This window comes from Sturnira hondurensis, unplaced genomic scaffold (assembly GCF_014824575.4).
Source record: "Sturnira hondurensis isolate 20B ecotype Veracruz unplaced genomic scaffold, ASM1482457v3 Scaffold0001020, whole genome shotgun sequence".
NCBI lineage: Eukaryota > Metazoa > Chordata > Mammalia > Chiroptera > Phyllostomidae > Sturnira > Sturnira hondurensis.
The window spans coordinates 200,398-212,741 of NW_028073651.1; the positions used below are offsets into that span (position 1 = coordinate 200,398).

Consider the following 12,344-nt stretch of genomic DNA (forward strand, 5'->3'; position numbering starts at 1 on the left):
GATGCCTGAGGGAGCTGCTGCCCAGTCTGACGCCCAGACGGGCCTGTAACCTGAGCCTTCCCTCTGTGTCCGATGGGCGAAGCCCAGTCGTACCAGTGACCCCCAGTGTGATCAGAGGCCTGGGGGATCCATGCTGGCGTGGCCAGCATCCCGGGCTTAATTTCTCCCTGGTAACCAGTGACCTCTCCTGACCCCCGCCCCCCCCGCCCCCCCCCACCACCCAGCAGTTTGGGGATTTTGCTCCAGTCTGACCTGGTTTGTGAGGAGCCTGGGCACTCATCTGTCATCCTCAATGTGACCTGTGACCCTTCCCCCCAATCCATGCACATGCTCCGCCTGCCCCCCCTTCTTCAGGTGCCCTGGCCTTCTCCCGGCTCCCACACACCTGCTGCTGCTGCTGCTGCCTCCCTTCCCCTCCCCCCAGGTAGGGAGGGAGTGAAGGAAAGAGGGAGGGAGGGAGGGAGGGGGTGGCATTCCTGGGATTCCCTGGATGGGGGAAGAGAGAGGGAGGGCCCTACAGGGGAGGGCCAAAGAGAGGGCACCCCACCCCACCTCTTGCCCTACCCCCAGCCCCCTGACCCCGACGCCGACTCCCCCGGAAAACGTGAGTTTGGAGACCATTAAATACGAGATGAAACTGAAGGGTTCCAGGCCAGTGGTCTGGGCCAGGAAAGCAGCCCAGAGCCCTGGCCACAGGAGAGGGCCCCCCCAGGGCATACTGGGAGAAGCCGTTCTAGGCCACTGGTCAGGCTGGGCCCTGCTGGGCCCGCTGAAGGAGGCCAGCGCTGCGGCTGGTTGCGTCGGGTCAAATACACCAGGCCTCGGGTCAAGAGGGGGAGAGGATTTGCGGTTTCCTGGGAAGGTCCAAGATAAGGACACACTGGCTGGACTGGTCCGTCAAGCCATTTCGCCGCGGGTGCTGGTCAGCAGGAGCGACAGCCTGGGGCTCGGGGCAGAGACTGCGCGGCTCTGGGCAGAGCTGGGAGGTCCTCTGCGGGCAGTGGGAGGTCCTGGCCCGGAGCCCAGGTTTGGGGTGATCAGGGGGGCTGAGAGGGCGGGGCGGGGTGGGGCGGGGCTCGGGGCGGGGCCTCCTTTTCCTCCCAGCCCCGCTGCGACCTCCTCGCGGCAGCTGGGGCTCAGTCGCTGCTGCCACCGCCGTGGACATGGAACCCCCGGACGCCTGGGCAGGGACGTGCAGGGCCCCGCGGCTGCTGGCGCTGGTGCTCCTGCTGGGGGTGTACCCAGGTATGCTCTGGCTGAGAGCGGGGGCGGGGGCGGCTTCCTGCAGCTTGAAGGGGAAAGAGACTTTTACCCACCCCAGGAATCCCAACCTGGCGACCCTAGGACGGAGGGGCATGGGAATATGGGAGAGGTGGTGTCGCACATAATGAGAGACTTGGGGACGGCCAACCAGAGGAGCTGGGGACACCACAGCAGTGGATTAGAGACCACCTGAGAAGTCAGAACCCCCTCTCCACTCGGGTCCCAGGAGCGTGGGCCCTCAGCTCCAGGATCTGGATCCGCGGCCCCCTGCCCCCTCCCCCCTCAGACCCAGGAGTCCGGGCCTGCAGTGGCCGGAGTGGCTTCCCCCAAGACCCAGGAGACCAAAGGCTCAGGGCTCCCCTCCTGAGAGATTCTCAAGTTTTGAGAGGGTCAGAAACCTTACGACTAGAACCAGCGAGTCATGCATTGGAGGGTTTCGGAGCCCGAACTCTAGAGGGCCCTCCTCCCTCAGGGAGGGGCTGCAGTACCAGCCCTGGACAGTGACGGGTGGACAGTGACAGGGGACGGTGGAACAGAGTGCTCCCGAGTGACAGTGCCCCCTTCCTGGGGCCCCAGATGAATCCACACACACCTGGGTGGTGGAGGGAGGGAGGGGCGGAGGCCCTGAGGCCTGGGGGCAGGAGGGTGGGGAGACAGGAGGCATCCGTCTGTGCCTGCTGCTGCTCTTCTGCTCGGGCAGAAGCCGCCCTGGCCCCCAACCCCTGCCCCTGGGCTGGGCCTGAGCCAGAGGTGGGTGCCTGCGAGTCCAGGCCCTTGGCACCAGCACGGCGAATAGTGGGTCTTCCAGGCTGGGCGGGGAGGCGAAGGGAGGTGCTGAGAAACAAGAGCTGATGCCAGGATGCCAGCCCAGAGGGTGAGAGAGCGTGGTTTCCCAATGGGGACGGCTCTGTCTGCCAGGATTGGGGACAGGAATCCAGGCCCAGCAGCCTGCTCCCCCGGGACCCGGGAGTCCAGGCTCCCGGCCCTTCCTCCCTCGGACCCCGGACCCGGGGCCTAGGCCTATCGTGTTCTGAGGTGCCAAGCCTCACCCGCTTTCCCACCTCACCCGCTTCCCTGCTCTATCGAAGAGGCAAGGGGGGCAAGGGGCAGGTAAGGGGCTCTGGCGCCAGGCCGGGCATGTCTCAGCCAGCCTGTCCCTCCCACATTCCTGAAACCTGCCCAGCCCTGTCCCCCCTCGCTACCCCCACACACCTATCCCTCCTCAGCTCCAGGCCCAGCCGAAGCCCACACCTCACCTCAGCCTCCCACTCCTGAGAGAGAGGCCGGTGCTGAGGGAGATGGGAGACGGGGAATGGCGGGCTCAGGGAGACAGGCAGGCAGAGCCGGTGGGACGAGAGGGAGCCCCCGTCGCTGGTGATGGGGGCGAAAGGATGGGCCAGCCCTGGCCCTGCGCTTGAAGGGCGTTGGGTCTAGTGGGGTAGACAGGGACAGGTGCACTGTTGCCCCAGGGGGATTGAATGGAGGCCACTGGGGCCCTGTGTGGCCTAGGGCAGGAGCCCTTCGTTCTGCAAGTAAAGGGAGAGATGGGGAGAAATGCTGATGCAGCGTGAGCTCAGAGACACAGAGATGAGAGATGGAGGGAGACGGGAGCTGCTGGGTCCGAGGGAGGAGGGCTGGGGGCCTGCACTGCCTTGGCCTCAGGGAAGGGGGCGCTCTCCCAAGGGCTCTCCCCACTGGCGACGGTGGCCAAGAGCTCAGTTGCTCTCCCGCAGGTGCCCAGGCTGAGATGCAGGTGTCTGTGCCCTCCTTGGTGGAGGTGATGAGGGGGGCATCTGTCAGCCTTAACTGTACCCCTTTGGGGGTCCATACAGAGTATGTGCTGAAATGGTTCCTGGTGAGTGCTTCGGGCTGGGGACGGGGACGTGGTGGAGGGGGGTCTGAAAGTCAGGGCGCAGTGGGGCTGCAGACATTCATTCCTTCATCAGCATCCAAAAGACCCTGAGAGCTCCGCCTGGCTGCCTTTCCATCTCACATGGGGCGACAGAGGCCCGGCAGAGGGGGGCTTCCCCTGGTCCCGGGGCGGGCGCAGCTGGGACTGGTCCCCCTACAGAGGGCTGGCTCTTGAGCGAGAACCTTCCGAGACAGACACCGAGAAAGCAAGTCTGGGGGGCTGGGGCAATAAGGAGAGAGAAAGAGGGGAGAAAATAAGAGGCAGAGAGAGGGACGGAGGTGGGAATGTGGAGACCGAGACGGGGACCTGTGACAACAGGTAGGGCACAGGGGTGGGACCAGAGAGAGAGGTGGCAGAGAGGAGAGAGACAGAGCAGCAGAAAGAAAGGGAGGAGGAAAGAGAGGGAGCCACCCAGAGAGGGGTGGTGGGCGGCCCTGAGCTGAGGCCCTCGCTGCCCACAGACCGACCGCGCCAGGGGGCGCCGCCTCCTGGCCGAGGCCCGAGTGCAGGGCTCTGAGGTCCAGGCCAGTGTGAAGGACTCCCTGGGCCGCAGTCCCCCATACCGGCTGGACGCCCCTGGGAGCCTGGTGCTGGCTGAGGCCCAGGTGAGCGACGAGCTGGACTATGTGTGCGTGGTGACGGCAGGGGCGGCGGGCACCGCCGAGGCCACCTCGAGGCTCCAGGTGTTTGGTGAGTGTCTGGGGGCACCCCCAGGGGGGAGTGGGGGGCAGGGGCAAGCCTGGGAAGGGGCTCCTGACAGTAGCGTCTCTCCCACAGCAAAACCAGAGGCCACCGATGTCTCCCCCAACAAAGGGACACTGTCCGTGACAGATGACTTTGCCCAGGAGGTACCTCCGACTGACCTTGATTCCAGGGTCCTGGGGGACGTGAGGGCTGGGGGTCCCAGAGTCTTGGGTCGTAAGGTTGGAGGGCGCACGGGTGCCAGACTCCCACACCCTGGGGGAGGACAGGGCTGGGGACCCGGGGTCCTGGACCCGTGTGGAGAGGGCTGCCGAGGGAGCAGGGGACCCCGCGTCTGAGTCCTGGCCGAGAGCTGAGAGCCACGCTCATCCCGCCTCAGATCGCCACCTGCCACAGCCGCAACGGGAACCCCGTCCCTCAGATCACGTGGTACCGGAATGGGGAGCCCCTGCAGGTGCCCATGGAGATGAATGCAGGTGAGTGGCGCGGGGGCCTAGCTGGGCATGGGGGGGGTGGGAGGGCGGGGGGGGGCGGGCACCGACTGACCCCGCCCCCCCACTCCCTGCCAGATGGCTACATAACCAGCCGCACCATCCGGGAGGCCTCGGGTCTGCACTCGCTCACCAGCACCCTGTACCTACGGCTCCACAAGGCCGACCGGGACGCCGAGTTCCACTGCTCGGCGCACTTCAGCCTTCCGCAGGGCCAGCACGGCCGCCTGGACAGCCAGGCCTTCAACCTCACCCTGCACTGTGAGTGCACGCCAGCCCGCCTCCCCAACCGGGGACCCCACACCTCGGGGAGACCCACCCCTCCAAGCCAGCCTTCGCCCCGCACTGTGGCCCAAAACGTGTGCTGGCCGCAGGGAGTAGCATGAGCTACTCTGACTTCGGGGGGCCAGCCCCCCATAGCGCTCTGCGCCCCATGGGGCACAACTAAACTTTGCACTGCACCCTCCTGTCCCTGATTGGGTCCCCAGACCTCACACTGACCTGTTCCCTTTGCCCTTTCCCCTTAGACCCCACAGAGCATGTGCAGTTCTGGGTGGACAGTCCGGCCACCACGGAGGGCTGGGTCCGAGAGGGGGACTCTGTGCAGCTGGTCTGCCGTGGGGACGGCAACTCCAGCCCGGAATACATATTCTACCGCCTGCAGGTGACACTCCCTCGCTCCTCCTGCATCCCCAGCCCCAACTTCTGTGACCTACTGACCGGCACCAAGTTCTCGTGGCCCTGGCTTAACAAGGAACCTGGTCGGTTGTGACCCAGGAGCTTAAACTTCTGGTTTAAGACAGTGCTGACTTGGCATGACTTGGGAGACCCCCGGCCTAGCAAGACCTCTGCCCCCGTACTGGAGTGGGCTCCCACCTGATAGGACACTGACCAGGAGACTCTGACCATCGGGGTGCCTGGCTCTGACCTGGGTGTCCCCTGACTTCTCATGACCCCACTGGACCAGGGTGGCTCCTGAGCCGGGCTCCTCATCCTTGGTCACCCAGGACAAGGAGGAGAAAATGCTGAAGACAGACTTTTCGGGGAACTGGACCCTGGAGAAGGTGCAGCGGAACCAGACCGGGACCTACGGCTGCAGGGCAGAAGACTTCGATGCCGAGGACGATGCCGAGCTCTCCCAGACCCTGGAGCTGCGCGTGGCCTGTGAGAGCCCCGGGGGGGCAGGCGAGGGGGCCCTGGCACCTGCCGCCTCCTCACCTTCACCCTCACGGTTCTGCCTCCCTTTGGTCCAGATGCCTCCTACCTCCTGGGGACCCTGCCCTAGCCCCCTCTAGACTCCCACACCAGGCAGCCGGAGAGCCCTTTCCAAAGCACACACCTGACATTCTCCTGCTCCAGAACCTGCCTTGGCTCCCCAATGCCCTCCGGAGAAAGCCCAGATGCCTCCCCACGGCCTTCAAGGCCCACCTGTCTGGCTTCACCTGTGGCTGACCCTTCTCCCCATCAAGGCACCTTCCTCGTCACACCCAAGCTTCTCTCCTTCCCCGGATACCTCCCGTCCTTCTACCGTCCATTTCTGACCACCTCTCTGGTTCCCGTCTTCTGAGAAGCCTTCTCAGTCCACTCGCCCCTCCTCCCACCCCAACGCCACTCCTCTGCACTCTCTCACGCCCGACTTTCTGGGGCTAGACCCCCCGCCAGATGTTGGGGACACATCTGTGCACAAGCTAGCCCAGTCCCCACCTCGGCAGAGCTCCCAGCCCAGGGGGGCAGACAGGTGGCCAGGGCCACACGAGATCCTTTGGGGCGCCCGTCCTGCATCTGGAGGGACTAATGAAGAATCATAGGACAAGGAATTGCTGGGGGGATTGTTTCCAGCCTGCGTCCTCAGGAAAAAGATTCTGACTCAGACATCTGCAGGCAGGAAGTTTATGGGGAGCCTTGGCATCCAGGTCTACCGGGGGGTGGGGAGGGGAAGGAAGCAAGATCGGGCAGGGGAAGAAGCTGGGCTGTGGTCTGAAGGAGGCCTCTGTGGGCCCTGCAGGGCTCTTGGAAGCTGGGGTGCTCCCCTTGGGGCGGAGGGGCCTGCCTGGCTTTAGCACGGCCACCCCTCACCGTGAGCTCTTGGGCTGCCTGAGGAAGGGGGCGTGACCTCCAGCGAGGGGCTCTTCGCGGCGGAGGCAGTTGCCTGCTGGAGGGGCTGACAGCTGAGGGCTGACAGCTGATGTCCTTCCCAACAGCTGAAGGGGAAATCTGAGTTGTCCACGGGGTGGGGGGGGGCGCTTAGAGCAGCTTCTCTGAGGAGGGGGCAATTGAGTAAGACTCCGTGGAGTGGATGCAGAGAAGGAGAGCACTTCAGGTAGGGGAGCAGTGAGGGCAGAGGGCCTGAGACAGGGCCCGACGTGGTGTCCTGGGGAGAAACGAGAGGAGCCCGGGGCAGCTGGAGCTCAGGGGCAAGGGAGCAGGGTGAGAGATGAGGGCAGGGGTTGGCCCGACCAGGTGGGATGTTCAGGCCTTGTCAAGGAATGTGGCCTCTGTACCCTGGGTACTGGGGAGCCAGTGCAGGATTTCAAGCAGAAGGAAAGGCTGACAGTGTGGTCTTTGGGGTTTTTTAAATATTTTATTTATTTATTTTTAGAGAGAGGGGAAGGGAAGGAGAAAGAGTGGGAGAGAAACATCAATGTGTGGTTGCCTCTCATGTGTCTCCTACTGGGGACCTGGCTTGCAACCCAGGCATGTGCCTTGACCAGGAACCGAACCGGTGACCCCGTGCTTGCACAGGCTCGTGCTCAATCCACTGAACTACACCAGCCAGGGCTTTTTTTTTTTTTTTTTTTTTTTTATTTAAAGATTTTAGCCCTGGCTGTTGTAGCTCAGTGGATTGAGTGCGGGCCTGCGAACCACACGATCACGGTTCGATTCCCAGTCAGGGCACATGCCTGGGTTGCAGGCCAGTTCCCAGCAGGAGACTCACGAGAGGCAACCATACATTGATATTTCTCTCCTTCTCTCCTTCCTTTCCCCTCTAAAGATAAATAAATAAAATCTAAAAAAAAAAAGAATGCTACAAACTTTCCTTTAAAAAAAATAAAGATTTTATTTCTTGGCTTTTAGAGAGAGAAAGAAACATCAATGTGTGAGAGACGCGTTGACTGGTTGCCTCTCACACACCCCCCACCGGGCACCTGGCCCACGACCCAGATGTGTGTCCTGACCGGAATGGAACTGGTGACCTTCCGGTTCACAGGCCAGCGGTCAATCCACTGAGCCACACCAGTCAGCTGACCTGTGTGTTTAGAAAGGATCCCTCTAGCTGCTCACTGGAGAGTGGACGGGAGAGGACCAGAGTCCTGTCCAGCAGGAAGGCCAGTGAGGAGGTGACAGCCAAGGCCATCGTCCTGGGCGTTCCCAGGTGGACAGAAGTACAAGGACCCCTTTGGGGGGCAGATCAGAGAAAGACTTGATGAGTGAAAGGGCAGTCAGCAGGGGAGGGGGGGAAGGCAAGGTGTTAAGTTTGCACACGGGGCTAGGGTGGTCGGTCAGAGCAGGGGCACCTTGCACCTCGGAGGGTATCCATTAACCTTGGGCCCAAACGTCAGCTCTGGAGGAAAGTGGTCCAGGTGGGCACAGACTCTGGAGTCAGACCCTGAGATCTGGGCTGGCCATTGGGCCCAGAAGGCAGAGCGGAGCGTTCCCAGAGACCCGGCGGACAAGGAGGCGCGCTGGCCATGCTCCGCTGACCACCGTGGGTGCGCGTCCGCACCCTCGACGGCCCTAAGCGCCCCTCAGCAACTTGGTGAGGGTCCGGGTAAGTGGCGGTCTGTCTCCCCCGCAGACCTGGACCCCATCGAGTTTAGCGACAAGGAGGAGCTTTCCTCCACCCTGGGCAGCACTGTATCCACCAGCTGCTCCGTGCAAGGCCTGCCCGCCCCTGCTCTACGCTGGACCAAGGTGAGAAGGAAAGGGGCCCCCAGCCCCAGGACCCCCGCCCTCCCCTCACCCCACCCTTCTCTCACGGCCCACCTGGCCTCTTCCCCCCACCCCCAACCCTACAGGACTCGGTCCCCCTGGGGGATGGCCCCAGGCTCTCTCTGAGTTCCCTCACCTTCGATTCTGCCGGCACCTACGTATGCGAAGCCTACACGCCCACCGTCCCCCTCCTCAGTCGCTCCCGGATCCTCACGCTGCTGGTTGAAGGTTAGAAGGTTCGGGGGCAGGAACAGGCTGGGATGGGAGGCGTGGGGGGTGCAGCAGGGGGTCAGGACCCACGGCAAGTGGCCCTGGCTGGTCCCTCCGTCTCCTCCTCTGTTTCTCTCCTCTCCCCACTGTGTCTCCCCCTCACTGCCACCCACAGGGCCACCGGAGATCAGTGAGGCTGGGACTCAGCCCCAGGCAGAGGGCAGCTGGCATGAAGGAGACGAAGTGCGGCTGGTCTGCCTGGCCCGCAGCTACCCAGAGCCCAAACTCACCTGGAGCGAACTGGGCGGCAGTGTAAGCGACCTCCCCTCCTCCCTGAACCCTCCAGCTCCCCCGGGACCCCGCTTCCCCCCGGCTCCGGGTGTCGTGTCCTCTCTCCTACTTCCTGAGGGACCCGGCCATCACCCCGGGCCCGACCCAAGCCTGACTGAAGCCTCCACAGCCCACAGAGCCCGTCCCCAAAAGGCAGGGCTGGGTGAGCAGCTCCCTGACCGTGAAGCTGACCAACGCGATGAGCCAGAACGGCATCTCCTGTGAGGCCTCCAACCCACATGGGAACACTCGGCATGTCTTCCACTTCGGCCCCCGTGAGTAACCCCGGCGGTGGGGGAGCAGGCGCCGTGGGGCAGTCAGGGCGCTGCTGGCCGAGCGCCTCCTCTTCTCCTTGTCCCCACAGTGGCCCCCCAGACCTCCCAGGCTGGCGTGGCCGTCATGGCCGTGGCCGTCAGCGTGGGCCTCCTGCTCCTCGTGGTCGCCGCCTTCTACTGCATGAGACGCAAGGGGCGCTCCGGCTGCTGCCGACGGGGGGAGAAGGGGGCTCCGTGAGTGGCCTGCAGCCCCGGAATTGACCTCTGTCACCCCTCCCCATCCCTAGGTCTCACGCTGACCTCAGCCCCAAACTGGGTGCAATGTGGTCCCATCTCCAACCTCCAACCTAGTCCATGGCCAGCACCTCTCCCGGCTGCGTCCTCCCCACCCACGTGCTGCAGCCCATCCAGCCCATTCCCGTCCTCAAATGCCCGATCCCAACTTAACCCCGTCCCTAATCTCCCCAACCCCATCTCCCGCCCAACTCTAATCCCAGTTCTAAGGAAACCATTGCCAAGCCCGGCCTACGTGCACACGCACCCCACTCCCCTCTCCAGCATCTCATCCTCTTGCTCACTTCCAGCCTCATCTCCAGTCCCATCTAAGCTGCTGTCCACCCGACCATGTCCCCATCCTCGTCCCCACCCTCAACCCACCCCCACCCCTGACTCCCTCAACTCTCAATCCCAACTTCTCCTCCACTCCCGACCGCTCCTCCAGCCGCATCCCAGCTCCAACCCATCATCAGCACCAAACCCAGCTTCCCCATCCCCAAAGCCCCTCCAACCCACCCCTTCCCATCTAGCCCCATCTCTAACCCCAACCCAATGGCCAGGCCTGATGCCAGGCCACAGCCACCCCAACCCGCCCCGGGGCTGACCCCAGCGACGACACCGTCTCCAACTCTAGCGGGATCTTTGACCCCAACCCCAGCCCCTCCGCCATCGCCCACCCGTTCCTGCCCACCCTCCGAGTCCATCTCTACACAGCACGACCCCATCCCCAGTTCCTTCCCAGCGGGGACCACTTTTAACATGTTGCCTCTCCTCCCCAGGCCCCCTGGGGACCCAGAGCTGAGCCACTCAGGGTCCCAGCAGCCAGAGCAGACGGGCCTCCTCAAGGGAGGTGCCTCTGGAAAAGCCAGGCATGGCAGTGGGGGCTTCGGAGATGAGGTGGGTGAAGGCCTGGGCATCCCGGTGAGAGGGGCCCTGCGGGGGGCGGCGCAGCCCCCACGGGCACAGGCTGACCTTTCCAACTTCTCCCCAGTGCTAAACCTGAGGACCTCCAAGAGGCAGTCATTGGACCCAACCTGGAGTTGCAGGCATCAGAGAACCAGCCCTGCTCACGCCCTGCCCACCCCCGCCTTCCCGGCCTTCCCTCTCCTGCCCGCCCTTCCTTCCTCTGCAGGCTGGGCAGGGACCTACAGACACTGCGGGGAAGGAGGGAGGGTGCGCTGCCGGGCGGGAGGGGACCTTCCTCCTGGGAGTATGATTCTCCCAGGCCCCAGAATAGCTCCTGGACCCAAGCCCAGGGCCCGGCCTGGGACGAGGCTGCGAGGGTCGGCTGGCCGAGGCTATTTTTACCTCCCGCCTCCATTGCTGGTCCCCCCACCTGACGTCCTGCTGCAGAGTCTGACACTGGATTCCCACCCCCGCGCTGCCCCCTCATCACGGACACTGGAGTCTGGAATAAATGCTGTCTGTCACGTCGACACCATCCTGTGGCCGGAGCCGCCTCGGGGGGGATGAGAGGGGAAGGGGTGCAGGTGACACCCTGCTCCCTTTTGCTCCCACAGTGCCCTTGCGAGAGCTGGGAGATGTCTGACATCAGGGGGGAAGACATGAGAGAGAGAGAGAGAGAGAGAGAGCAGAGAGTGACTCAGCCGCTGAGGATGAGAGAGGGAGATGCCCAGGGTCCAGAGGGCACTGAGAATGGCCCCTGAAAGACCAGTGTCTGCCCTGGGGGCTGGGCTGCTGTCCCCTTAAATAAAAAGTTCCCAGAGTCTCTTGCCAGAACCCCAGAGGGAATTGAAGCTGCGAGAGGAAAAATTCTCTGAGCTGTAGAATGGATGGAATTAGGGACGGAGCTGCCTTCTCTGGGCATGGCATCATTCCTGCAGCCGAGGGAGGAGGGGTGGCTTGGAGGGACCCGGATGGAGGGGCCTGAGGCCGAGGGAAGAGGGATAGAAAGACCTGGGGGTGGAGGGAGCATGGGAGGGGTGCACTGGGCAGGGGCGGCTCAGAGATGAGAGCTCGAGTCACACAGACAGAGATGGAAAGATTTGGGGACAGGAAGAGACAAAGAGAAACGGCGTGTGTGTGGGGGCAGAGAGATAATTAGATAATTGCCGTCAAAAACGTTGAGAGCTGCCCAGAAGGCGAGGTGGAGGTGGGTGGGTGTGACCCGGAGCCCATCAAATGGCTGTAAATCACACTGGGGCCTGGAGACGGGCCGCTGTGAGTGGGCGTGGCCGTCCCTGCGCAGGGACGCACAGGGAGGCCTCTAGCCTAGGGTGACTCCATCCACCTCACTCTCCTCAGTTTGCCCGGCCACAACACGGACAGGGAGGGATCTTGTGGCCTTGGGAAACTGACCAGAGGCTACTGGGAATCTCTTGGTAGGCAGGAGGTCCGGAAGCAGAAGAGCTCACCGGCCTGATTCAGGTGCTCAAATCCCATGGTTTGTTGAATCCGATTCACACAAACGCAAGAAGCAAAAAGGGATGTGTCAGGCTAACACACTGAGCTCAGGCACAAAGGATCGAAGGTCCCCACCACCTGAGTTGGGGGAGGGGTGTGGTCCTGTGTCCAGTCTCTCTCACACCGTGATGTGATTTTAACCCCCAGAGTGAAAAGTGAGCCAGAGGGTTCTGCACCTGGAAGGTGCCAGGGTCACGCAGGGAACAAGTGCACCTGGCTCTTACCTGCGTGACTTGGGCACAGGACTCACGGAACAAAGCCGGAGTCACCCGCAGGGAAGCACCCTAAGGATGCACAGAACGGGCTGACTGGGTCCTTTCATCCTTCCCGTCTGTGTTTAGCTCACATCCTTAATAGGTCTAACAAGCCTAATGAGTTGCTTCTTCATATCCATCCATTTCATCTGTCTCCTTATGCGGGTGGCTGTATTGTTTTCTCCGTGGCAAGACTGAATATTCTTTGTCAAGCAGTGCGGCCGACACGCAGTGGGTCCCAGTGTGACTGGGAGCATTTGATGAGACAACGGTGGAA

General features: G+C 63.0%; 1 protein-coding gene across 1 annotated transcript; it reads left to right on the forward strand.

Moving 5' to 3' along the window:
* Positions 1-1,112: 1,112 nt before the first annotated feature.
* Positions 1,113-10,830, forward strand: BCAM (basal cell adhesion molecule (Lutheran blood group)). The gene is made up of 15 exons (XM_037058182.1): positions 1,113-1,245; positions 2,997-3,118; positions 3,637-3,865; positions 3,953-4,023; positions 4,257-4,353; positions 4,447-4,629; positions 4,896-5,032; positions 5,376-5,532; positions 8,165-8,280; positions 8,385-8,526; positions 8,684-8,820; positions 8,969-9,113; positions 9,203-9,347; positions 10,169-10,286; positions 10,381-10,830. The coding sequence occupies exons 1-15, from the start codon at positions 1,164-1,166 to the stop codon at positions 10,384-10,386; spliced, it is 1,887 nt and encodes a 628-aa protein (XP_036914077.1). The 5' UTR covers positions 1,113-1,163; the 3' UTR covers positions 10,387-10,830.
* The last annotated feature ends 1,514 nt before the right edge of the window (positions 10,831-12,344 follow it).